Source organism: Engraulis encrasicolus, unplaced genomic scaffold (assembly GCF_034702125.1).
Source record: "Engraulis encrasicolus isolate BLACKSEA-1 unplaced genomic scaffold, IST_EnEncr_1.0 scaffold_434_np1212, whole genome shotgun sequence".
NCBI classification, from domain to species: Eukaryota; Metazoa; Chordata; class Actinopteri; order Clupeiformes; family Engraulidae; genus Engraulis; species Engraulis encrasicolus.
Genome location: NW_026945736.1, coordinates 1 through 27,557, shown reverse-complemented (window position 1 = coordinate 27,557; position 27,557 = coordinate 1). Strand labels below are relative to the sequence as shown.

General features: G+C 41.6%; 1 protein-coding gene and 4 long non-coding RNA genes across 6 annotated transcripts; 2 read left to right on the top strand and 3 right to left on the bottom strand.

Moving 5' to 3' along the window:
- Nucleotides 1–4,031: 4,031 nt before the first annotated feature.
- LOC134444025 (uncharacterized) lies at nucleotides 4,032–5,188 on the top strand. Its single transcript, XR_010033841.1, has 2 exons — nucleotides 4,032–4,353; nucleotides 4,819–5,188. It is a non-coding gene; the product is annotated as an uncharacterized LOC134444025 (long non-coding RNA).
- Nucleotides 5,189–5,846: 658 nt separating this feature from the next.
- Nucleotides 5,847–8,093, bottom strand: LOC134444024 (uncharacterized). The gene is made up of 4 exons (XR_010033840.1): nucleotides 7,463–8,093; nucleotides 6,774–6,957; nucleotides 6,301–6,396; nucleotides 5,847–5,965 (listed from the first exon to the last, which is right to left on the bottom strand). It is a non-coding gene; the product is annotated as an uncharacterized LOC134444024 (long non-coding RNA).
- A 46-nt stretch (nucleotides 8,094–8,139) lies between these two features.
- Nucleotides 8,140–11,423, top strand: LOC134444023 (uncharacterized). Of its 2 annotated transcripts, XR_010033839.1 has the most exons (5): nucleotides 8,140–9,167; nucleotides 9,752–9,804; nucleotides 10,310–10,493; nucleotides 10,871–10,966; nucleotides 11,302–11,423. It is a non-coding gene; the product is annotated as an uncharacterized LOC134444023 (long non-coding RNA). The 2 variants fall into 2 exon arrangements; XR_010033838.1 differs by having other exon boundaries at nucleotides 8,141–9,804.
- Nucleotides 11,424–13,356: 1,933 nt separating this feature from the next.
- LOC134444021 (uncharacterized) lies at nucleotides 13,357–14,348 on the bottom strand. The gene is made up of 2 exons (XR_010033837.1): nucleotides 14,027–14,348; nucleotides 13,357–13,561 (listed from the first exon to the last, which is right to left on the bottom strand). It is a non-coding gene; the product is annotated as an uncharacterized LOC134444021 (long non-coding RNA).
- A 9,054-nt stretch (nucleotides 14,349–23,402) lies between these two features.
- LOC134444022 (zinc transporter Slc39a7) lies at nucleotides 23,403–27,554 on the bottom strand (the record flags this gene model as incomplete). Its single annotated transcript, XM_063193507.1, has 2 exons — nucleotides 23,403–25,240; nucleotides 27,360–27,554. Coding segments are annotated over 2 exons (450 nt in total), but the record flags the coding sequence as incomplete, so codon positions are not given.
- Nucleotides 27,555–27,557: the final 3 nt, after the last annotated feature.

Sequence of the window (27,557 nt, the reverse complement as noted above, 5' to 3'; positions counted from 1 at the left end):
CAACCAATCTAGATCGGTTAAAAAACTAACCAATTCCAAATCGGTTGTTTTGACCAATAGATTGGTCATGTTTAACCAATCTTTATAAGTAAAAAATGTACCAATCCCCCAATGGTTGTTTTGACCAATTTGTTCGATTAATATGTGTCCGACACAGATATTGGTTAAAATTTTAACCGATTTGCTTGGTTAGATGGACACTGCAATTACTTCACTCCAAATTAACAGTTTCAAAGCTATATCAATCATAACAAATAACCAAGATTTGAGTTTGTTTTCACAAAGTTTATTAACAATTTAATTTCAAAAGGCTTTAAAGCACTGATCTGAAAGGATGGGGATACAGTAACTTACTGTACTTAATCTGTTCCCTCCCAACACTGATGATGGTAAAGTTGTGTGGACACAACAAAAAGACAGGCTGGTATTAAGGGACATTTAAAAAAAAAGAAAAATCAAAAGCAGAGGTAACATTTTATGCTTGGTGAGCCGTTTTCAACGAAAATTCAAATTACAAATGCATGCATATCCTGTGACTATTACTTACTTACAAAATGTTAAGGTTGTGCTTGACAACCGGAGAAAACCTCAGAGTCAACATGATCTTACTTTAAGTTATATTCAAAGAACAGTACATTTTTGCAAAACAAGGAGGCAAGTATCACTTAGAATGGCATACAATGCTGTTTCTCCAGTACCAGGTAAATTACCTGAATTTGCATAGGATGTAGTCTGCATGTCAGTGGAATCAGAAGTAATTAAAATACACATGGTGTGGAGTGGTGGTGTCTGCGTAGATGTTTAAAAAAATGTCCAGTGACTACAGAGCAACTTGAAGTGAGAAATGTTCCAGTACCTTGGCCCACTTGTTGGTTGAGATGGTTATATCGTACACATATTCAAAAGAGGCAAAAACAGAGTTAAAATGTGGTGGATATGCCAAGTTACACACCCGGTAGAGCATGAAAAGCTTGTCACTGCGCAAGTCAGGCAATCAGCAACAGGAATGGTTACGTTGTCATCCATGGCAGTGATGACACTGCCGTGTCAAACTCTCGCCTCCTAGTAGTGGGGTCCTTGAAACCTTCTCAGTGTTAGTGCCGAGGGATGCAAAGTTGGTTCCAGTCTGAAAGAATTTTTAAGATTTGAGAGAGAGAGAGAAAGAGAGAGAGAGAGATACATCAATGGTGCTTAGCCCCATAATGCACGCCATACCATCTGAAACATGCTGTAATAGTCATTGAAAGGTTAATTGCCAGTACTACTCCATGACATAACATAGGGCCTTTAGTAATGCACTGCGACTCAGTAATTGCCATTCTGGTAACCACAAAATTTATAACGCCCTGTTTTAACAGGTTATATAGAAAGCTTTACTCTACTGAGTGAACGGTATAAATCATGCAGTATCAGGAAGCTTAATTAACACCAAGTATAGCCAAAATCAACAATGCACACAACTATATAGTGACTTGTTCTTTCTAAATAAAGGTTAAAAAAATGTCTGGCAGACGTACCAAACTTGGCATCTCCAGAAAGCGTGGAAATTTCTCAAAGAGGTCACGCATGGAGGGGGAGTCCTCAGCGATCCTGAAAAATACAACAAATTGAGAAAATGTAACCCAAATACTCCAATCAATGAAACGGTGGGATCAGCGTCATAGGCCTAACAGCAGAAGGCACCAAGGGTGCGTTTGTAAACTGCCGCTCTGAGCACACAACAATTGGTAATGTCTGAGCAGTGGTGGACAAAGTAAAAGTAGAAGTTTTTTTTATTTATTTTTTAAACAGTTTCTTTCCAACACAGGTAACTTATCTGAGTAAAAAGTAGACCAATGTACTTGTCTTACGATGAGTTGATTCTGCACAGGTTGGATTGAGTTTGTGGTGGGTTCTTGTTAGGTTTTTATTGTTTTTCAGTAATAACACAGTCTATCTCAATAGGTAGGTATACTGGAGCAAACGGTGTAACAGCTATGTAATATCATGTGCTACTGTTGTAATTACACCACCAAAGTACTTTTACTTTGTCCACCACTGTGTACGAGTGTGTTATTCAGACTGTTAGATAGTAGACATTTGAAACACACATTTGGTGCAGATTTATTAAAATTTGCTTACTGGTACATTTAGAAACTGTTTTTTTTTTCAGTATTTTTAGACATGGTGCTACAAAGGGGATCAATGTACTGTAACCAGGCAGCTGCCATCCTTAACCCTGTAGTGCAGCGTCATGGCTCTATGTAATGTCATAGCAATGTTGTTATGATGTATTTAAGCATTTTCAGCAAGTGAATAGGGTCGCTGGCGACCTATCCTCTCAAAATAACACACAAGATGAACAGGATGCATCTCTGATTAACAGTGTGTGGTTCAAACTGTTAAGACATTTGAAACACACATACATGTGGTGTAAATTTGTGAATGGTTGCTAACCTTTAGAAATTCTGTCAAAGTTCAGAAGCATTTGCAGATATGGTCCACTACGACCAGAGCTACCATCCAGCAATAAGGATATCTTGGCCATCTTCTCAGCTGCAATAATAACACACAACATTAGTATGCATCTCATATTGACAGCATGAAATACAGAGCAAGTTAGAACTTTGACTTTTTAAAAACACATGGATAGGTTTTGTGTGACTTTATAAACTTAAACTCACCTCTTGCAACAGTGTTTATTTCTCTGAGGTACACCACACCAGAGGAATCACTCCGTGTAATCAGCCAGCTTCCATGTAGGATCCTTCAGCAATATTCTGTCATCTGCAAAGCAAGACAGCACAAAACATGAACATGATTATGTATCAATATGCCTAATTATTACACAAAAATAAAGTTTGAAAAATGATAACACCACCATGACAAAATAGGCTGTATAGACCTACAATATGAAACATCTATAAGATGCATTCCTTAAATTGTTTTCATTGATCATTTTCCCACACGGATTGACACCAGATGGCTCAAAGAATTCAGTGTGCTAAGCTAGAGGGCAAAAAGAACAGATTATATATCTTTCTGGATATTTTACTCATCACTTGAAATGAAATCTGATGCATAGCCCACTTGTTAAGACCTCTACAATCACTAGGCCTACTAGTAGATCCAAAAAGGATGGGCAAAGAAATCTAAATATTTATTGCAGTAACCATACAAATTAAGCATCTTTGATCAAGCCAAAAATTAAGCACCCTACACATCTGGGTGTTTCTGGGCTCATTATTTCAGGAGAAATCTGTCAAATAGGTAATGCCTATTTATTGAAAAGAACACGATCTGATGGCTGACAGTGGTTTCTCCCTCCCTGAACAGAGAGAACTGCCCACAGAGTTGGCAGTAACAGAATGGGACAAAACAGCACACTGTGTGCACAATAACAAGATCAGAATCAGTTTACTTACTCACTTCCTTTACACAACGAACAGGGAAAGGCACATGTCTTAAAACATACTTCAGAGCAAGTGTATAGTCAAAATGAGTTCGTTTCTAACAATAAAAATCAGGCATAAGTTGTGGCTACTTCAAGCTTCTGAGTCAGCTAAAAGATAAGCTGATGTTGCTAACGAACTTCTAGCTAGCTCTTCTCTCTGGTATTTGTGTTTTACTTTGACTCAAGTACATTAACTGGATATCTTCAGAGCATAATTATACTCAAAGGGAGTTCGTTTCTAACAAAAAAAAAGACTTTAGCTAGCTAATGTTGCTAGCGGACAAGAGATTCATTGTTCAGTTTGGCTAGCTCTAATGTTGCTAGCGGACATTTAGCTAGCTCTTAACTTTGGCGCCAACAGGCTTACAACACTAACTTGGCATGTTGTAACTTCAGAACAACATTATATTCAAAATGTGATCGTTTCTAACAAGAAACCAATATTCAGTTATGAATACATCGGGCTATTTCAAACATCCCTCAACAAAGGCAACATGATTTAACCGTTACACTATAGCTAATTGTTGCTAGCGAACCACCCACTGACGTGTATACTATAACTGGACTGCGGATGTTCGATGTGTTGTGAACACTGACGTGTATAGTATAACTGGACTGCGGAGTTCGATAGAACTCCATTCAACGGTTTTGAAGCAACCGCGGCTGATTTACTTCCGCCCCAAAAATGCGGAAATATAATAATCACCTTGACAACGTTGAGCTACATTGCTGATAGGTCGACATCGCCGGCCAATCCACAAACAGACACTTCAAGACATGTCCCGCCCCTCCCACCCGAATATGACATGGCGTCCCCAGCAGAAATATTGAACCCACTTTTCAGCTGTGGAACTGGTCGACACAGAAACCCTTGATTGTCATAAAAACAGCAACACAAGTTCAAATGGAACTGGTGATCGGTAAGTATGGCAAATATACCATGCTATTAATAAAATGATACTTTGGGTTAACGAAACCTTGAAGAGCTTGTTATGATGACCATAATAATTTTAGCTTAGCATCTAACGTGAGCCAGCCGAGTGGCGAAAGACCTAGCTTACTATAAGTTACTTCACCACGTTGTAATGTAGCCGCAATTAAAGACAAATGGGAAGTTAGGCTACAAACAGAGCTGTACACAGAACATGCAGATGTGTCTTTGGGGTCGGCGTACCGTTTGGCAAAACATAATCCATGTCAGCAATACTCGGTATCAACATTGCTTTTGTATGAGAGCTCAGAATGCTCCAATTTTCATGTTGTACATCTGCGTAAAATATTGTTTGGTTTGTGTCTGCCACACCAAGTTAATCCTCTACGGACATTTGTAAATAACTTTGAATGTTTGGGCATCAAATGACATGCAAAACCTTTCCGTTTGACAGACAAACCATGGACGCTGAAGAAAGGCTCCTCGACGCCAAGCTGTCATCCGGAAGATTGAAGATGAAGATTGCCGTGTCGAGCAGTCATCATGACCATTTTTTTGCTGATCCCCCCAGTTTTTGAAAAGATTCAGAATACAAAATCACTCTTAGAAGTAGACGGTATGGTAAACAAACCAAAGTTAACACCTTTCAGTTAGTAAAACATAGCTGGCCTACAGTAGGCTATGACTAAACATCTGGGTGTTTTGTATGCTTGACATAAAGATTAAAATGAAATATTCACCCTTATGTTCAGCTTTTTAAACTTGCAAATCATGGAGTGGACATTCTTCCCCAAGCTTGTAAGAAATGCATTACTTCAATCACACAGTGTCTCCCAACTTCTTTTTTGTCTCATGTACCCCCTAAGCATTTTTGTCATACCATGAGTACCCCCTCCCTCATGCTCTAGTCTACTGTATATCTTCCTCTATCCCAGTGGTTCCCAACCTTTTTCTTCAGGGACCCATATTTTTACCATTGTAAGCTTTGGTGACCCAATCATGCCAGCGCCCACGCGAGAGGGAGTCCCAGGCGAGAGGGAGTCATGCGGAAACTCATTAGAAAATTGTATTCCTCAATTTGTCTTCAGTCAAATATAGAATGACTGTTTAATGTGTCGCTTACATTTTGTTGCCTCTATGCATATATCAGTTTAAAAGCTTTACTTTGTCATATATTCAACATGGGCTATATGGTATTAAAACGAAACCCCTTAAAATCAAGAGGGCTTCGCGACCCACTGTGGATCTTTGGCGACCCATAAGTTGGGTCCCGACCCATAGGTTAGGAACCACTGCTCTATCCCAATATGATTATGCTCCATACATTTCTTTTTATTGATACCTGCCAATGCATGTACCACCTGCATTGTGTTCACGTACCCCTAGTGGTACATGTACCCCTGGTTGGGAAACACCGATCTAAACAGTTGTTACAATAGTGTGTTAACCAATATTACAAATTAAACAAAATGTGCGGGCTGCTGTATATAAGCATTTATTAACTGTGTTTCATAATTGCAATGGTTTTTGAAGCTGGTTCTGCATATCGGATCCTCTGTGGTGGTAGGATGCAGGCAGTAGCGTACTGTGCACATCTTCAGCTGTAACGATAAATACAAATCTATTTTTAAAAAATAATAAATGTAACATTAACATAATTGAAGCATATCACTGGTATATATAGAGTAACTATAACATTTCAGTGTCTACAAATGTCTACATTTGTTTAAAAAGGAAAAACCCATGAACATCCTTCTCAAAAAAGTTTTGGGTGCAGGACTAACAAAGTCAAATGACAACTGAAAATTAAGTCTGCTCACCAAGCTCCTGTTTTACTTATTTAATGTGATGAGCTTGAAGTGCAGACTTCATTTTCAGTTTTCAAATGTCTTTATTGTCCCATTACATCTGCAGAAATATGGGGGTGTACACTCACTTGTGTAATACACTATAGATGTAAACAGAGACGTTGTCCAAGTCCTTGGTCATGTGATACCTGCTGCAGTGTACTTCACGTCTTCAGACCGCTCCGCTGTAAATAAAATAATGGCATATGAAGTGTGATGAGAATACGTCACCGTTTGATACACCAACAACTTAGGTTCATGGGAAGAAAACACAATAGATAAGGAGATGGGCTGCTCATGTTTCAAAGCATGCTGCCTAATCAGTGAAAATCATGGGGTGGTAGTTTCATGGTGTGGGCATGCATATCTGTCAATAGAATTGGTACCCTTGTAATTATTGAAGATAGTGGCTACTGACAAAATGCTAAGAGTTTTCTACGCTTGATGTATACTTTTATCCAGTCCAATTACTTTTTGTCCCTTCAAATTGGGAGGCACATGTAAAAATAAGTGATAAGCTTTGGATGAAAGCATTGGCTGAGTGTAGTGTAATGTTACATACCGGGTACTATATAGCATCATAGATGGCAGCAGGCTGGTCGGGTCCTCAGTTGTGCACTGGCAACAGTGGCTGGTCCTTGTCCGTGTCTCTATGGGGCCTCTTCTCAGGTCGGAGTGACAATCCTTGATGATGTTGACTATGGTGAGACCTGCTGGCGTGTAGCCTACTGTACATTTTCAGACATCTGTAAAGAAAATGATGACAAACGAAGGGTGATGAGAACAACATATATTTCATTACTCACAAGCAGGTAATTGGAGTGCTTCTGGGTCTTCACCTTTTTTCCTTGGTGCTCATCAGTGTAGAGGCTCTCAAACTTGGTCCAGGAGGACAGATGTTGAGGCACTCAAGGTTGCAATTCTTTTAAAAAAAACTTTTTTATTTGGCTACAATGCCTACGCGTTTCGGTCCTTATGGCCTTCTTCAGGGCGTATCAAGGATACAAGCTTGATACGCCCTGAAGAAGGCCATAAGGGCCGAAACGCGTAGGCATTGTAGCCAAATAAAAAAGTAAAAAAATTGCAACCTTGAGTGCCTCAGCATCTGTCTTCCTGGACTATATTTCATTACTATTTTATTACTAATATATAAACACATGCAGAGTAAGCAGATGATGGTGTTAGCTTTACATTGGAAGGTCTCTGGTCTTAACTCAGGAGCATACTTTAAGGATTTGAAACTTTACTTACCTGACAGTGAGTCCTGGCTCTGTTTTCCAGGTGAAGTGTGGTTTGTTGTTTGCCTACAGAATGAAACCATGTCACATGAGGATGGGGAAATGTTTACTACACAATGCACTCGTCAGTAGGCCTACAATTAAACATTAATGACACAATTTGCATTACACTATGCACTCGTCACTCAGTACAGTCAACATTAATGACGCAATTTGCATACTGAAAACGAACGTACCAATGACCATCATTTCATCACCAACTAGCAATTTGGCAACACAGAAACAAACAATATTTAACAGTTGACGGAGGAACACAGCCAGACTACGTTGCTTTTCCGATGTGGCCACTGGCCAGCATAGTGCCAGAATGGTAGTGAAATGTTTACTCATCTTGATGTAAGGACTTGGCTACGGTATGGAAGGAGGGAATTACACCTGACGCACGCCAAACAGACACATTTTGCTTTCAAAAGCAATGGCATTCAAATTATAATTAAGTTACTTGTCAAGCCGACAGATCATCAAACACTGAAAGATCAGCATGCTGTCTTGGGCTAATAACAAGCTAGCATTGTCGTACGTGTTTGTTTAACAAAGCTCAGTCATTTTGGTCAATCAGCCACGTATATACATGTTTTTATTTTACTTACCAAAACTGCAGAGGTCCTTACAGAGTACGGAGAAGTACATCCAAAAGCACAACAACGCATATTTGTGGGGAAAGTGTACCAAAATTAAATAACCCATCGCAGTAATGAAGCTGTTGAAAGCAGAGCTGGTTGAAAGTAATGCAGCAGGGAGGGAGGGGGCTTCCCCTGGAGACGCCGCGAGACTCGCCCTTCTCCTTGACAACGGCCTGCCTGTCAATCAAAACAATAATTCTAAAGAATGGCAACTGCCAATCAACCCAAATAGCCATGCTCATTGGTCATTTAAACTATTTTAATAGCTTTCTTAAATAAAGGGTCAGCCCGAAAAAAATATCTGGGTTGTTTGGGAGGGAGGGGAGACTACCGTTTTAACGAAACAGGGCCGACTCGGCAAGAATTGCCTAGGAACTATATGGCTTCAAGTCCACCATAGAGATCAATGGAAAAAGGCGCTCTACTTCCTTCTTCCGCCCAAAAATCGTCCCATGTCCCGCCCCCAGCCGTTGCTTCACAACACATCGAACATCCGCAGTCCAGTTATACTATACACGTCAGTGGTTGTGAAGCAACGGCTGGGGGCGGGACATGGGACGATTTTTGGGCGGAAGAAGGAAGTAGAGCGCCTTTTTCCATTGATCTCTATGGTGGACTTGAAGCCATATAGTTCCTAGGCAATTCTTGCCGAGTCGGCCCTGTTTCGTTAAAACGGTAGTCTCCCCTCCCTCCCAAACAACCCAGATATTTTTTTCGGGCTGACCCTTTATTTAAGAAAGCTATTAAAATAGTTTAAATGACCAATGAGCATGGCTATTTGGGTTGATTGGCAGTTGCCATTCTTTAGAATTATTGTTTTGATTGACAGGCAGGCCGTTGTCAAGGAGAAGGGCGAGTCTCGCGGCGTCTCCAGGGGAAGCCCCCTCCCTGCTGCATTACTTTCAACCAGCTCTGCTTTCAACAGCTTCATTACTGCGATGGGTTATTTAATTTTGGTACACTTTCCCCACAAATATGCGTTGTTGTACTTTTGGATGTACTTCTCCGTACTCTGTAAGGACCTCTGCAGTTTTGGTAAGTAAAATAAAAACATGTATATACGTGGCTGATTGACCAAAATGACTGAGCTTTGTTAAACAAACACGTACGACAATGCTAGCTTGTTATTAGCCCAAGACAGCATGCTGATCTTTCAGTGTTTGATGATCTGTCGGCTTGTCAAGTAACTTAATTATAATTTGAATGCCATTGCTTTTGAAAGCAAAATGTGTCTGTTTGGCGTGCGTCAGGTGTAATTCCCTCCTTCCATACCGTAGCCAAGTCCTTACATCAAGATGAGTAAACATTTCACTACCATTCTGGCACTATGCTGGCCAGTGGCCACATCGGAAAAGCAACGTAGTCTGGCTGTGTTCCTCCGTCAACTGTTAAATATTGTTTGTTTCTGTGTTGCCAAATTGCTAGTTGGTGATGAAATGATGGTCATTGGTACGTTCGTTTTCAGTATGCAAATTGCGTCATTAATGTTGACTGTACTGAGTGACGAGTGCATAGTGTAATGCAAATTGTGTCATTAATGTTTAATTGTAGGCCTACTGACGAGTGCATTGTGTAGTAAACATTTCCCCATCCTCATGTGACATGGTTTCATTCTGTAGGCAAACAACAAACCACACTTCACCTGGAAAACAGAGCCAGGACTCACTGTCAGGTAAGTAAAGTTTCAAATCCTTAAAGTATGCTCCTGAGTTAAGACCAGAGACCTTCCAATGTAAAGCTAACACCATCATCTGCTTACTCTGCATGTGTTTATATATTAGTAATAAAATAGTAATGAAATATAGTCCAGGAAGACAGATGCTGAGGCACTCAAGGTTGCAATTTTTTTACTTTTTTATTTGGCTACAATGCCTACGCGTTTCGGCCCTTATGGCCTTCTTCAGGGCGTATCAAGCTTGTATCCTTGATACGCCCTGAAGAAGGCCATAAGGACCGAAACGCGTAGGCATTGTAGCCAAATAAAAAAGTTTTTTTTAAAAGAATTGCAACCTTGAGTGCCTCAACATCTGTCCTCCTGGACCAAGTTTGAGAGCCTCTACACTGATGAGCACCAAGGAAAAAAGGTGAAGACCCAGAAGCACTCCAATTACCTGCTTGTGAGTAATGAAATATATGTTGTTCTCATCACCCTTCGTTTGTCATCATTTTCTTTACAGATGTCTGAAAATGTACAGTAGGCTACACGCCAGCAGGTCTCACCATAGTCAACATCATCAAGGATTGTCACTCCGACCTGAGAAGAGGCCCCATAGAGACACGGACAAGGACCAGCCACTGTTGCCAGTGCACAACTGAGGACCCGACCAGCCTGCTGCCATCTATGATGCTATATAGTACCCGGTATGTAACATTACACTACACTCAGCCAATGCTTTCATCCAAAGCTTATCACTTATTTTTACATGTGCCTCCCAATTTGAAGGGACAAAAAGTAATTGGACTGGATAAAAGTATACATCAAGCGTAGAAAACTCTTAGCATTTTGTCAGTAGCCACTATCTTCAATAATTACAAGGGTACCAATTCTATTGACAGATATGCATGCCCACACCATGAAACTACCACCCCATGATTTTCACTGATTAGGCAGCATGCTTTGAAACATGAGCAGCCCATCTCCTTATCTATTGTGTTTTCTTCCCATGAACCTAAGTTGTTGGTGTATCAAACGGTGACGTATTCTCATCACACTTCATATGCCATTATTTTATTTACAGCGGAGCGGTCTGAAGACGTGGAGTACACTGCAGCAGGTATCACATGACCAAGGACTTGGACAACGTCTCTGTTTACATCTATAGTGTATTACACAAGTGAGTGTACACCCCCATATTTCTGCAGATGTAATGGGACAATAAAGACATTTGAAAACTGAAAATGAAGTCTGCACTTCAAGCTCATCACATTAAATAAGTAAAACAGGAGCTTGGTGAGCAGACTTAATTTTCAGTTGTCATTTGACTTTGTTAGTCCTGCACCCAAAACTTTTTTGAGAAGGATGTTCATGGGTTTTTCCTTTTTAAACAAATGTAGACATTTGTAGACACTGAAATGTTATAGTTACTCTATATATACCAGTGATATGCTTCAATTATGTTAATGTTACATTAATTATTTTTTTAAAATAGATTTGTATTTATCGTTACAGCTGAAGATGTGCACAGTACGCTACTGCCTGCATCCTACCACCACAGAGGATCCGATATGCAGAACCAGCTTCAAAAACCATTGCAATTATGAAACACAGTTAATAAATGCTTATATACAGCAGCCCGCACATTTTGTTTAATTTGTAATATTGGTTAACACACTATTGTAACAACTGTTTAGATCGGTGTTTCCCAACCAGGGGTACATGTACCACTAGGGGTACGTGAACACAATGCAGGTGGTACATGCATTGGCAGGTATCAATAAAAAGAAATGTATGGAGCATAATCATATTGGGATAGAGCAGTGGTTCCTAACCTATGGGTCGGGACCCAACTTATGGGTCGCCAAAGATCCACAGTGGGTCGCGAAGCCCTCTTGATTTTAAGGGGTTTCGTTTTAATACCATATAGCCCATGTTGAATATATGACAAAGTAAAGCTTTTAAACTGATATATGCATAGAGGCAACAAAATGTAAGCGACACATTAAACAGTCATTCTATATTTGACTGAAGACAAATTGAGGAATACAATTTTCTAATGAGTTTCCGCATGACTCCCTCTCGCCTGGGACTCCCTCTCGCGTGGGCGCTGGCATGATTGGGTCACCAAAGCTTACAATGGTAAAAATATGGGTCCCTGAAGAAAAAGGTTGGGAACCACTGGGATAGAGGAAGATATACAGTAGACTAGAGCATGAGGGAGGGGGTACTCATGGTATGACAAAAATGCTTAGGGGGTACATGAGACAAAAAAGAAGTTGGGAGACACTGTGTGATTGAAGTAATGCATTTCTTACAAGCTTGGGGAAGAATGTCCACTCCATGATTTGCAAGTTTAAAAAGCTGAACATAAGGGTGAATATTTCATTTTAATCTTTATGTCAAGCATACAAAACACCCAGATGTTTAGTCATAGCCTACTCTGCCCTACAAAGGCAAAGAGCAGTAAGTGCATTTTTAAAAAAAAAATTTTTTTGCAGAAATAGAAAGTGCACGGTCAGCTCTTCAATCTGTTACAATTTCATGTTGATCTGTAAACAGTTTAATGTAAATATTTGAGATTTTAGTTTGCAGTGTGTATTGAAAAGTAGGCTAAAACCAAGCCAAAGTGCAGTATAGTGTTTTTATAGTGCAGTTTGCCTATTCTTGTACTGCTGTTTGCCTTGGTTTCAGTCATTTACTGCAGTCTGCCTTGGTTTACCTTGCCCTAGCATTTGTTATTATATTTTTTGAAAAAGGACTTCTTGTAGTTAGTAGTTTGCAGCATGGTAGTGTTGGTAGTTTGCAGTGTGTGTCATGATTATGTTAATCATGATTAATAATGCTAATGAGTGTGTTTACACTTTCTATGCAGAGCCAAACAACATCCTGAGAAATGCTAATCACGATTAGCAATGCTAATCCCGATTGCTAATAACTTCCTAATAACTCACTCTATTGCTAACCAATACACTTTCTAGACACTCCCAAGCAGCACAAACTTAAGAAATCCCACACTGAAATTGTTCATGATTGCGTGTTTGTATGTTTACAAGGATTAGGGAAGAAAATGATCAAAGAACAAAGAAGATGCTAATCGCAATTGCTAACTGCTGACTGTAGCCTAGCAACCTAGCTTTTTCTTGAAAGTGTGCATTTATTAGCAGTAGGCCTAAAAATCTGTAAAATACACATTTGTTCCATTGCTTAGGCATCAAGGAACATTTTTACAGCAAAAAATATTGTCAGTGCCTACTGATTTTCCCATAAAAAGAGTAATTATGGTCATCATACTGCACTATCTTATTGTATGCTTGTGTAATTTTAAGCTGTAATACAAAGGCAAAATGCAGTATAGCCTATAAAATTGCCAAATTGTGGAAAAATTTAATAAAAAATATATGGGTGTGTTCAACTCACTTTAATCTATGTAATTACAAATTTTGGTGTTAAATAGGCCTATGAGTAAAAAGTTGTGTAAAGAAAACACAAAAAGCTGTTTTTCTCAGTTTGGGGTTTTTGCACTTACTGCTCTTTGCCTTTGTAGGGCAGGACTGTAGGCCAGCTATGTTTTACTAACTGAAAGGTGTTAACTTTGGTTTGTTTACCATACCGTCTACTTCTAAGAGTGATTTTGTATTCTGAATCTTTTCAAAAACTGGGGGGATCAGCAAAAAAATGGTCATGATGACTGCTCGACACGGCAATCTTCATCTTCAATCTTCCGGATGACAGCTTGGCGTCGAGGAGCCTTTCTTCAGCGTCCATGGTTTGTCTGTCAAACGGAAAGGTTTTGCATGTNATTTGATGCCCAAACATTCAAAGTTATTTACAAATGTCCGTAGAGGATTAACTTGGTGTGGCAGACACAAACCAAACAATATTTTACGCAGATGTACAACATGAAAATTGGAGCATTCTGAGCTCTCATACAAAAGCAATGTTGATACTGAGTATTGCTGACATGGATTATGTTTTGCCAAACGGTACGCCGACCCCAAAGACACATCTGCATGTTCTGTGTACAGCTCTGTTTGTAGCCTAACTTCCCATTTGTCTTTAATTGCGGCTACATTACAACGTGGTGAAGTAACTTATAGTAAGCTAGGTCTTTCGCCACTCGGCTGGCTCACGTTAGATGCTAAGCTAAAATTATTATGGTCATCATAACAAGCTCTTCAAGGTTTCGTTAACCCAAAGTATCATTTTATTAATAGCATGGTATATTTGCCATACTTACCGATCACCAGTTCCATTTGAACTTGTGTTGCTGTTTTTATGACAATCAAGGGTTTCTGTGTCGACCAGTTCCACAGCTGAAAAGTGGGTTCAATATTTCTGCTGGGGACGCCATGTCATATTCGGGTGGGAGGGGCGGGACATGTCTTGAAGTGTCTGTTTGTGGATTGGCCGGCGATGTCGACCTATCAGCAATGTAGCTCAACGTTGTCAAGGTGATTATTATATTTCCGCATTTTTGGGGCGGAAGTAAATCAGCCGCGGTTGCTTCAAAACCGTTGAATGGAGTTCTATCGAACTCCGCAGTCCAGTTATACTATACACGTCAGTGGAACCACCTCATCATGCAGCGCTAGCTCTTTCAGGTGAAGAGGCCGGTGTCCTGTCTATAGGGAGGGAAAGTAATCTCATCGCCCCCTGCTGGCAACGTTCCAACCCCCTGCAACAAATGAATGTTTTTTTTCTTTGAAAAATTACATCTCGGCCCTGACGACGAAGTAGAAGTAGTGGCAGTCATATTATGGGCATGTTGGCCCGTTTTATCGAACCAGGTGGTAAAATGTTCGGGTTTTCACTGATCTGAGCTGATTTTAATATTCTTTAAAAAGCTAATACAGAACTACACTGACTGGCATGTGTGGCTTGTTTACTCCATGTAATTAGCATAGCCAAATTAGCATAGCCAAACATGAGCCAGAGAGGTGGTTACTCGTCACCACAGAAGCCATCATATCTACTAGAGAATTTAAAACCATACCAAAATGATCGCGTGTATATATGTGTAATAAGAAGACAATGTGGAACTCATAGGATTACAAGAATGTGAAGATATGCGAAGAACTTGCGTTCGTTCGCGTTCATTTGTTTCTCTGTGTTGTCAACGAGGCGCGAAGCACAGCATGCTGGGAGCTGTAGTCCGTTTCCGACCAGATTGGCACAATTTCTATTTTTCTTAAAAGGGCAAAAAATGACTTGAGATTTTCACAGGTAGTAGTTCATGATATTGTGTACGCTGAAAAATGTGTCTGGTGTTATAGTTCCAAGTCATATCTTTGTGGGATTTTTTTAAAAACTTGTCTATGGGAGTTTCAATAGGATCACCCTGGTGTTTGGAACGTAACCGCTAGGATCGCTGTTTTCCACTTTCCCTCCCAATATGAGCGACCCGTCGAGATGTGATTCTCTAGGCTACTGAGCATGCGCACGCATGCGCACACCCTCGCGGTGGTTTTCGCGGGTGATTGCCCATCGAATTGTGAGACCGCAAGTTACGATACAGGATCCCCTGAGACTGTCAACTTTAGTGACTCAAACTGTAGCCTATGTCATCCTGAGGTTACCACCAGTCATCCATAGCCTAGTCTAGGTAGCAGCCTGTCCACCGACTGTCATGGACTGAAAGTTACGATATATCCCCTGGGGGGAAAACTGGAAATAGCGTGGATCATCCAGCAGATCATTGGAAAGCCTCGAACAGTTGTTACTTTGTTGCCTAACCGTAATCGCTCACACTCAGCCTCGAACATTGTAACATCGATCAGAAAAGACTATTTATGTAGAAAATTATTATGTAGACTATTTATGTAGAAAAAATCGCCACCTCTAATTGAGCTGTCAAAATGCTCCCTCCACCCTTTTCACTCAAGAATTTGCATCGACTGCATTGTAAAATGCCTGAACATGGTAAGAAATGCACTGGCGTGGGGATGTTATGAAATTATGATTCCGGTCATTAAAAGACAGACATCTGCCAAAACAAAGCCACAATACGCTATCTGCTATCTGGGAATATCTAAACCGCGCTTGTTTATCCCCATAGCATGATTTCATGTGACAATTTGCCTTGCGAGCCCACGTCGCATTGAAAACAAACCAACAGCAAATGACTACATTAAACAACTCGTAGCCAGGCCCTGATCCCAAACACTTTCTCCAGTATTTGCGCAAACTCAACTCTCTTTCATATGGCACGTTTCTTAAGTAGCTCAAACGAGAGGCTGCACGTTCTTAGTGGTCAGCAGCCGCACGTTCTAAACTCCACACGAAATAAACAAAGTAGTTGGTTATTAAAACAGTCCGACTCCTACGTGGACCGATTGAAACGCCTTCCGTGGAAAATGAAGGTCGCTCATTTAGATGAGGCATCGCAAATCGATAGAACACCACTATCGTATAGGGCGACCGGTCGCTCATCTCGACGAGGCAACACATCTCGACAGAACCAGTGTTGGCAATTTAACGACTTTGTCGCTAGATTTAGCGACTTTTTGCCACCTCTGGCGACAAAAAAAATCATCTAGCGACTTAGCGACTTTTCAGGCTCAATCTGGCCGAATCTAGCGACTATTTCGCTTGTCTTGTGAGAGGCAAATCAGTGTCCCTCCCCACGACACCACACAATGCATTTCCAGAGGCAGCGGGTAGAGACAGACGTGACACATGATGCACCACGGTGTGGCAGCGTTATGCCCCGTGTACATCAAGCGCTACCAACGCGACCGGGTAGCTGGGGTAGTTGAAGAAGTTTCGCCATGAATTCGTTTTATTCGCTCTGGACGCTGCACTGACATGTTTGATTCAGCTAATCACATAACGGCTCTGTCTTGACAGCCTGGGACATTCCTCGATATGAACGTTCCGATTGGTTTTCGCCGAACAGCGTCATAGCGAATTCGCTTAAGATTAGCTTGAGTTTAATCGTCAAAAGCCGCCCTGGTCGCTCAAGAAGCTTCGCCCCTGGCGAATTCGCTCCGGGAGCGCTGGTCGCGCACCCTCCATAGAGAATGAATGACTTCCGTCGCTTCATTCGCGTTGGTCGCTCCCGATGTACACGGGGCATTTGTGATACGCGCAGGAATTGTCATGCACGTACATCTGCTTGTATGAGGCTACGGCAAGCGATATGGGACAAAGATATGGCAGGAACATAAACCGAGATTACACAATCTTCGATATGGTCACCAAATGTTTTGGGACTGTCATTTATGTTATGCCTACACTTTGGAATTAGATCAGAGTCTTGTGGTTACACAGGTTTATTTAACTTTACTCGGTCTACCCTACAAGCATATGACAAATTTAAATGAGCACTAGCAGGCTGGCCGCACCGACCGCAGTGAATCTCGGGCACATTGCGACAAAAAACTCATCTAGCGCCTTTAGCGACTTTTTGGTGCATGTGGCGACATTTTAAAACGTGCATTTTCAGTGACAAATGAATTGTTTTTCCACATAATTCTGACTCTGCGCCGCCGTCAGAAGCGTTTCCCACGGTTAAGCGGGGCTGCAGATAAGCTCTAATCTCCAAAAAGTAGCTAGCACCGCCCATTTGTACTGTGGACGAAGGCATGTGGGCACGTTTTCTGTAGATCAGCGCGCCGTGCGTGACATTGTGACGTCATATGTAACGTCATGACGTCATCTAGCGACTTCTAGCGACTTTTCAGCAAGCCCATAGCGACTTTGGCTGATTTTCTTTTGGCAACACTGGACAGAACACCGGCGCAAACAATCTCTGGCCGGCGGGGAAGCACTCCCTTCGGCCCTCCTCCAGAAACCACTGATAGAGCTATGTTGCTAGCGGACATTTAGCTAGGTCTTAACTCTGACCAGTGGCGTGTCGTCGCAGATGCCAAGGGATGCCAGGCATCCCCTAATTTTCCCAAAACGGGGAATATATCCGTTAATCATTAAAACATTCCGTATATCGTCTCCCTTTTTAATATTCCCTTCCACTCTCGTCACTCTCTGTGAGTATTTTCCAGCTGGGGAAATAGCGCCCCACCCCCTCCCATTGGGTAACCATCTGGTGAAACAAAGTACTACACGTCTCTCGATGCTAAAACAAAAACTGGTGCCGAGTCGAGTTGGCAGCCATAAATTTCTGGAGTTTTGAAAAAAACGAATGCTTGACCAATCATATTGCTCAAAATTGGTCACGAGTAAATCATATTGCCCGTCTATGATTTGCCAAGGAGGGAAACGGATGATACTTCAGGATCGGCAGCCACTTTACCTGGCTGCCAGTAGAACTAGAAACTACATTGAACAGACTAGCGATTACGGGCAAAATATAGTGACAGTTAAAGCGCGCATACACAGCCGATGGCTCCCAATGTCAAGGCAGGCAATGCATAAAATGGATTTAACATAACGACAGGATCTTCACATGGACACATATACGTTCAGGATAACTTCTACAACGGTAGGCAAACTTGCTTTATTGTTTCAGAAACGTAGATTATAAGCAGGCCACCTAACGTTTTGTGAAGCTAGCTTTGTTTTTAGCTTTGTTGCTCGCTGCTTGTTAGCTCTTGCTATTATGGCAATAAGCTATGGTGATTGGCATAATGTGCCACCAGGTCCTAAATATACGCATCATGCCACTTCTCTGTGCGCTGTTGTGCTCTGTTTCAGCCGCGTGCATCAGGGTTATTTTTCAATGAGTTTTGTTTTAGCATGTTTGCGCTGGAAATCGCCATACATCTGGCAACCATAGAGAGGTCGTACGCACAACATTTGACATTCGATACAAGACGTGCACGACTCAGAGCAGCCGGTTGAACCCAGTCATCAGTAGAATATCAAGTGGTCAGCCAGTGCATGTCCGGTGTCTGTCTGTGTCATTGCATTCTGTTCTGTGGGGCATTTGAACTGGCACTTAAAGGATAGTTCCGGCGTAAAATGAAAGTTTCACCATCGCTTTCCCATGCCACATAATGTATCTAATGATGAGACATTCCGGGCAATGCCGCGCCGTTATGGAGTTAGCTAATTTTAAGCTTTTTGGTGAAAAACGCAGCCAATGCATCACGGCGGGGCCAATTATAAGCCTATTATTTTCTGATGTTTCCCCGCTATAAACAACTTCAACAACGCTACACACTTCATCACAAAGGTCTCGTCAATCAAACCGAGGCACAGAGAAGGTCATCGGACCACACAGTCTTTCACTGGCCAGTGTTTTCAGAGGTGTCTCACTGTTGCAACTCTCTGACCCGGATGCAGGCTACTCAGTCAGGTGGCTAGGTAGGCTAAACATGGTCCGCGGTTACACCGGCTGCGACCGTAAAATGAAAAGCTGGAACCCCGACCGTTTTCACCGACTGCCACTGTCTAAACCAGCCATATTCCGGGAATGGCTAATAGCATTAGAAGTGGACGAAACTGACGTAAAAACCCGGAGGGATCGCTACTACCGTGTGTGCAGGCAGCAGATTTGAAGAGTTGCATGGAGAGTACAGGTAGGCAGACTACTCCAGTTACAAAGTAATTGCAACACGGTATAATATAACATGGAGTCAACTTTGTAATAACACACCACTGGTGGTGTACTTACATCTGTAAGAGCACTTCTAGTACGACTTTATAAAATTCCTCCAGCCCTCCTCCGTTGCGTAATGGTCCATCTGACCTCGCGCGCCCTCGTCATTAGAGTCTACTTACTTCACTGAAACTACTCTAGCATGCTTGACATCAACCACATCGAATGCCTCAGGTCGCACAATTTCACAATTTCACTTGCCATCCCGCGCTAGTTTGTTTTGACCGTGTATTTATCTCCTGTAGTGGGCTACATTTACTGCACCTGTTGGCTATGCCTTCCCAAAACAGAGTGCTTGCTGGCAAAGACGCGCGGTGTTGCAACCAGTTTCACAGATTCACAGACAGTCAAGATTCATGAGCCAGACACATTTACACATGTTTCTCTCTCTTCAAACATACCTCCATAGCCATGCGCCTTTTTGGCACAGCATTCCTCTTAAGATGGTTTCGTTTTGGTGTTCCATCTCCCTTGCTCTTCTTGTAGCCATCATCCTCGAAATGCTCCCTCCACACACGGTAGTAGCGATCCCTCAGGGTTTATATGTCAGTTTCGTCCACTTCTAATGCTATTAGTCATTCCCGGAATATGGCTGGTTTAGACAGTGGCAGTCGGTGAAAACGGTCGGGGTTCCAGCTTTTCATTTTACGGTCGCAGCCGGTGTAAGAACCGCGGACCATGTTTAGCCTACCTAGCCACCTGATTGAGTAGCCTGCATCCGGGTCAGAGAGTTGCAACAGTGAGACACCTCTGGAAACACTGGCCAGTGAAAGACTGTGTGGTCCGATGATCGTCTCTGTGCCTCGGTTTGATTGACGAGACCTTTGTGATGAAGTGTGTAGCGTTTTGAAGTTGTTTATAGCGGGGAAACATCAGAAAATAATAGGCCTATAATTGGCCCCGCCGTGATGCATTGGCTGCGTTTTTCACCAAAAAGCTTAAAATAAGCTAACTCCATAACGGCGCGGCATTGCCCGGAATGGCTCATCATTAGATACATTATGTGGCATGGGAAAGCGATGGTGAAACTTTCATTTTACGCCGGAACTATCCTTTAAGGTTGAGAATGAATTGTGTTTGGGGGGCTTGTGGAGCACCTGGTGTCGTGCGTGAAGTGCAAATTCTTGCGGTGTTGCTTGTCACTACTCCAACTCTGAACAGACATAGTATTTTTCTTGTTATTTATTTCTTAACTAAAGTAGTCACACGCATGATCAAGAGCTGTAGCTGCGCTCGTGGTGTGCTGTTCAAAACAGACTAGAGACCTCTCCTTCCCTTGCTTCGCAGCAGTTCTGGCAAATGCCTTCCTGGTTCGCAAACATGGAACGCATCTCATAAATTATATTATATTAATTTAGAGTCTCTAACATGGGTGTTTTGGCACCACTGGACAAGTTTTATAGCTCTTTCGGAGCAAATCTATATTGTAAATTTCGTAGAGTTTGTTTCTAACAAAACACAAACTTTCCAACAAAGTTGTGAAAACAACCTAGGGGCTAAGTTAGCATACCGGTAGTTATAATAGTGGCCTGTTAGCGGAGGTATGGTCTGAAGACAAATTCATTGCAAATTACCATCCTGAACAAGAAACTGTTTCGTTATTCACTGTATATTTGGCATTGTCTTGAAATTATCAACGAAACATTGAAAATAAACGAACTTACCTCACAAAGTGTTTGAATTTCATCAATATCTCAAACGGCTTTCCTGCAGCACCAAGATGGCGGCTTTGTCAGAAAATTGAGAAGCAGAGTTACGTACTTGACGTTGAGCGTCAGACCTGCGTCAGTTACCAATCTCTTGGTTAACATTTGCTTAACCAATGATATTAGTCATTTTTCAACCAATCTGTTATTAAAGTTAACCAATATCTTTGTTAAATCAACCAATTTGTTCTTAACCAATGATATTAGTTGTTAGATAACCAATTTGTTTGTTTAATAGTTACCAATGTCACAGTTAATTTGACCAATATTGCCTCAACCAACAAGATTAGTCGTTTTTTTAACCAATCTCTTTTAAGGGTGAGGATTAGAGATGATGTGGATTGAATTCGGCCATGGTCATTCCATCAGGTGGCTGCCAATTCATGACATGGTGTTCAATCTTGGGCAAAAGCATGATGTCCTTCCATTCTTTCACTGGCTGTGATGTTGTATCAGCTTTCCATAGCAAAGGCAAGAAAATAGCATGGCAAACATGGAACGTCTGCCCTGAATTGACTCATGTCTTCAAAAAGCTCTGTTCATACCAGTAGTAATTGAAGATACTGACCTGAACCTTCTTGAGAAGTTTGTCATCAATATGTATGACAAGAACAGTACTGCAGACAAGGTTGATGAGGTTAAGATTGGACTTGTTTGCTCGGAAACAAAGATCCTATGATACCATTCCACCGACAAGTGCATCCCTAGTCTAGCATGTTAAACGGTCCGCCTTCCAAACTGCCTGTATATGGGGCCAGGCTACTGTGTGAAAAATGCAAATTGAAAGCCCTGCCAACTGGGGTGGCAAAAAGATGACGAGGCCTGGAAAGTTCTCTGGTCAAAGCTTCCTGCAATTGCGGAGAGTTGCCAGCAACTGACAAAATGTGGATGCAAGACTGACTAAAAAGAACTAATCCGACATGTGCATCAGAGAGTTTTCCTACCCAAACAACAAGCATGTAATCATCATAGGCCTACTTCTGTTTTTGTAATATATAGAATCATTCAGTGAGTGTTAATTTACATGTAATTATGAAAATACTATAATTTTCAATATTTTAGAGTTTTTTAGTGTATAATTGAATTTTCCATGCTCAACATAATATATTTCCATACACAGATATTCAAAATATGGTCAGTCAATCAAAATATACATAAAAGCCATTTAAAAGCAGTTCAATTGGCGGCCATCTTGGAAAATGGCCGCCATTTTGTTTTTTCACCTGGATAGCGACCTTTTCTGAAAGGGTAGGGTCTGAAGCACCTCTGAACCAAATTTGATGCTTGCATCACCAAGTGAAAGATTGTTTGAGGTATTTGCTGCACTAACGTAGGGTATGGGTCTAAATTGTCCTTTAGATTACGCCTGTGTCTACCCTACCCAATCTATAACCCAAATTGACTGGGAGACGCATCTGTGTGCTTTTACCTTTAATACCAGCTGGCTGCCGCAACTAATGCATATGATTTTTTTACCATTAGCTGGCAGTGACCTTCATGCGGTTTTCAAGGATGGAGGCATTTTAAACGTATGTACATGCAAATTTTATGTTGTCCCATGCCTGAAATACACATGCTGACGTAAATGTGTGTTACCAACAAAATGTTTGGTAGTTGGTCTAAATACTGTAGCCTACACCAAAAAAGCACCCAAGTTCATTTGACTGTGCAATTCGTCTCTCAGTTGGAGAGTGAAAAAAAATTCTGACGTTAGTGCCCATGGTTGACACATAGGCCTATAGTAAGTGACAGTAGCGATATTGAGGAAATTGATTCAGATTTGATAGGAAATGGGGACGCGATATCTGATGATCCCATAGATGGAGGTCAGTGGATTCAAGCAATGTTTGAAGATGAACAGGAAGACTTAGGCCCTACTTTTTTTTAGTTTGTTGGCTCCTAAGACGAATGGGAAAGAGTAAACTTTCACCCTTGCGCAAAGATGCTCTACAAAAGGAAGCCTAAGCTATATAAATCTTTCTACGTGCTACAGAGACTAAAAAAAAGTAAGCATTGACAATTCTGTTCAATTTTTCTGAAAACCAATCATCATAAGTCTGTCAATGCTTGTATGAGTTATTAACTGAATGAAGATTTTCTTGACCAGGGGTTCCCAGTGACCCAGCCCAAGTACACTTAGCCAGCATCCTCCACTGTTCCCTTCCATACCATAGACTGTATTATGGTTGAGTAGGCCTACACATTTTAACTGCTGTTAACTACAAGCATTTCATAACTCATTTTTTTTTTTTTTTTAAAAAGCATGGATGAAATGCAAACATCCACATGAAGAACTGCTTTTGTTTGGAATGGAGAACACGCAAAAAAGATGGCAAAACAGCAACTAATCAAAATCTTTACATTTTCTGTATTTTTTAATAAAAACAAAAACACAATAAATCATTTAACATTCTTTCCCAGTTTCCCCTCTCCTCCTTTTGGTCCTTCCAAGAAAAAAACGTTAAAAAAAAAAAAAAAACTGTGCATGTGTGTGTTAGTCAGAAGACAGGTGTGTCTGGAAAATGTAATATCATTTCGCCACAATTTTTTCATGATTGTCTAGAATACACAAAACACTTTTGTGAAGTTGAAGAGCTGCAGCTCAGTTACAGGTAAAAATTGACAAAATCACAACTGCTCTACAGAGGCTGGTTCAGTAGTAAACATGGTCAAGTTAACCTCGAGGTAGTGGCAAATCATCTAATAGAGGAGACTGGAGTGAAGTGGAGTCCTGATTTTCTGAACTAAATGACATCTGGAGGTTTAGTACTTCCTGTAGGTTAACTTAACCAGGTTTATCACTTCACCATGTTCCTCCTGGAATATCAGCCACCCAAGTTAGTTGCTGATAACAATACTTACTGAAGTTCTACTAAGCCACTCTTTACAGATGCTGTTCACGTGATACCTCATATGGGCCTCATACATCATTTGAGGCTATTTGCACAAGAAGCTTTGCTTTAAAACGACTCCAAACAGAGGAACGACAACAAGAGTGGTCTAAAGCGCACATTCACAATGCAGCGACAATCCAGGAATATTGCGCTGAATGAAGCCCAATAGTACTGTGTACATGCCTGCCTAGTTTGGGTTCTTAACGGTCACAGATCTGGTCTAATTATCGTAAACATTCACTTTGAGAGCGGGAAGGAAAATGTATTAAAAAAAATAAGAGATAGACACACTCATAACAATGAGTAAAGCTCAAAGGGACAGAAAAACAATCACTTGATGACTGCAAGCAGATTGAGTGTATCATATCGGGGCAAAAAAAAAAAAGAATCCGACTGGTTCAAGTCAAATAAAACAAATTATAATGTACAAATACAACCAACGAAAATTAACATTTAAAAGTAGAAACTGCAAAAACTACAGATGACAAGACTGATTCATTCCACATGTCTATTTCTATTCCACAAGGAAGTCATTTGTCAAAGTAAATCTCAGGTTGTGAAAAAGAAGAAAAAAAGTGTTATCGCAAGGACCAATGTTGTGACAGCAATGGAATGAAAATTGATGTTAAATACAGTTGAAAATCCAACATTACCACATGGTAAACTTTCAGAATCATTTCTCTGGTGAAACCCCTCCATCTCTCTTTCTCTCTTTCTCTCTCTCTCTACCACACCTCCACATTATTACACAGCTTCCCTCTTGGCTTCGTCCAGCATCCACATCATAGAATAACCATTTTTTTCCCCAGCCACCTGTCAGCAATCAAAACTCGGTAGCTCACTCCAAAAAACGTAACAGTGTTTTATGCATGATTCTTTCCCCCGTCCTGATCCTGAAATTTCTCCACAGATTACAGTCTTTTTGTCCTCCTTCCTTCTCTCCCTCTCTCTGTCTCTTTCATTTACTCTCTCCACATCGTCTCTCACTCAGTCCCTTGTCAAACATATGGAACGTCCCACGTCGCCCCCTCCTGGTTTCACTCGTACTCTGCGATGAGCACCATCATGCCCACTCCAAAGAGCAGCGCCAGGATCTCCATCAGCGATTGGCCGAGGCTGGAGCGGCCCACCAGCAGCTCGGGCAGCACGGTCACCGTGGCGATGTAGACAAAGCCGCCAGCGGTGAAGGGGAGGATCCAGGCGGTGGCGGCCGCGCCCACGCCCTCAGCCAATAGGGAACAAGACGTGCCGGCCAGCGCTCCCACCGCCGTCAGCAGCTGCAGACACATGGCCTGGTGGGGAGAGGGCAAAGAGGTCATTAGTAGCAGTGGCATCAGTATCATTATTATCACCAGCAGGAAAGATGACAAAGGAGCCTTTCTGATGGCTTTGTCCTGGGCCCAGCCAAAGCTGTCAGCGGCCCTGATTATCAGTAATAGCATTTAGGCATCATGTCTGACCATTTAACTGCAAACTCAGCAGCCGCCAAACTTTTTCTGCTGCCTGGGACCCCCTATTGGACCTAAGAATAAAGTCCATTAATATAGCGAATTCAAATGTGAAATTCACTGGCAAAGTAAATATATTTGGTAACCCCCAATAGGACTGACATGACATTGTCATAACAATGACATAAGACTTGTCATGAACATTCAGGAATGTGAATGACTGCAGTCATTAATAGGCATGTGGTAAATTATGTTACTTTTTACTGTGAATCTGGAGACATGTTACCAGTGGACTAAAAAGGCGGGTGCTGTCCCAAGCTAATGGTCATCATGGCTAATGCCAAATTGTCATGACACCTGCATGTTTTCATGCAAAGTCCCCTCTGTCCATGACACTCTTGCAGTACCTCCACTACCCTCCAAGGAGGTCCCTATGCATCAGATAAACAAGCACCTTCTTCTTGGTACAGTAGAACTGGACGAGGATCCATGAAACGGATAAAGTTCAAATCTCCTGACCATTAAAATGTGCCAGTTTACTTATCTTCCTAGCAGTGCTTGACAACTTTTTCGCTTACCAGCCATTTTGGCTAGTGGTTTTCCTGACTCACTAGCCATTGGGCCTTTTCACTAGCCATAATTTTCTTAACCATCATAGCAGCTTTAAAGAATTATATAATAGGCTGTAATAATGTGATGTAGGCTAATATAATATAATATAATATAATATAATATAATATAATATAATATAATATAATATAGGGCTTAATAATTAGCCTATAATTGTTAGGCCTATTAACTGGTCCATGCATGCATGCTATGGAAAGAACAGATTTACTGATCTGAGGAATGGCATAGGCTATATTGACCATGCAGAAACACCAAGCACAGTGTTGTGGAAGGGCACAAATGTAAGCTACACGAGAGCAAAACATTTGCGCCTTTGATCTGAAAGGCACTTTCTTCATATCACATAGCGTCCAAATTGATGCGCAAAGTAGATAGCAAAAGTCATTGCCAAGTTCGCCTCTCCTCGGTCATGGATGTGGAATAACACCTCTTCTGGAATATTTTCTTATAGTGTCCACTAAAAAGCGCACACAGATGCGGTAACTGGGCTACGACTTCCTTTCATTTCGTTTAATATTGAGTTGTTTAAATAAACGGACGCAAGGCGAAACGGGCAAGGGACGTGCTTAATGCAGTCTGGAAGGCTGCAGTAGGCTACTGCTCGTTGTTTAAGCCCGGTTTGACAGTCGGGAACAACAGCACAAGAAACATGGAGGAATATTAAGGTATGAAGACATACAGGCAAATCAGAAAATAATTTAAACCGAACATTATTAATGCCGCATGTGTCCTTGTCTTATCACTGCGCTTATAGTCTCGAGACTTTCACAAGACAGGCTGGCGTGTTTTCCTCTCGCCTTGGTCATTTTAATGTACACTACTACTAAGTATTGAACTAATGACAGATCGCAAAACACGTCAGTTGAGATGAACTTGGCTACTTTATTTTCACGACAAGGTTTTCAGTGACATTTCCAAACGCACGCTGATATGCCGGTAGCTCGTTGCCACTCCTCTTCGCAAGACTAGTCGCTCTATCAGATTCTTGGCATGCGTGACACACAGGTGACACGTGACACAGGTGCTTCATGGGTATTGTAGGCTCGCGAAAGCGCATTGTATTGCTTTTGTAGCAAAGACGGTCCGAGGAAAAAAACTACAAAATGCGGTGCCTCATCATTCAGAATAGTAACGGACCCGCCAGAATGGCTAGTGAACCTTCGGTATCTACTAGCCAACGCCGATATTCACCCGCATTTGGCTACCTGGCGTGTGTTAGTGTTAAGCCCTGCTTCCTAGTATAAGCTGCTTCTCAGCTCTTCAGAGAAGCAGAGCTTTCTTAAATAAAACACATCTTTGAGCTGGCTAGACATATCTTATCGGTATGCTGTACCTTTCTCTTGGTGCAGCCGGACTGGACGAGGATGGCAAAGTCTCCGATCTCGTGAGGCACCTCGTGCAGCAGGATGGTGATGGTGGTTACCATGCCGACGGCAGGCCCAACCAGGAAGGAGGCGCCGATAGCCAGACCGTCTGTGAAGTTGTGCGTGAAGTCGGCCGCCAGGTTCAAGTAGCCCGACACCTTAATGTC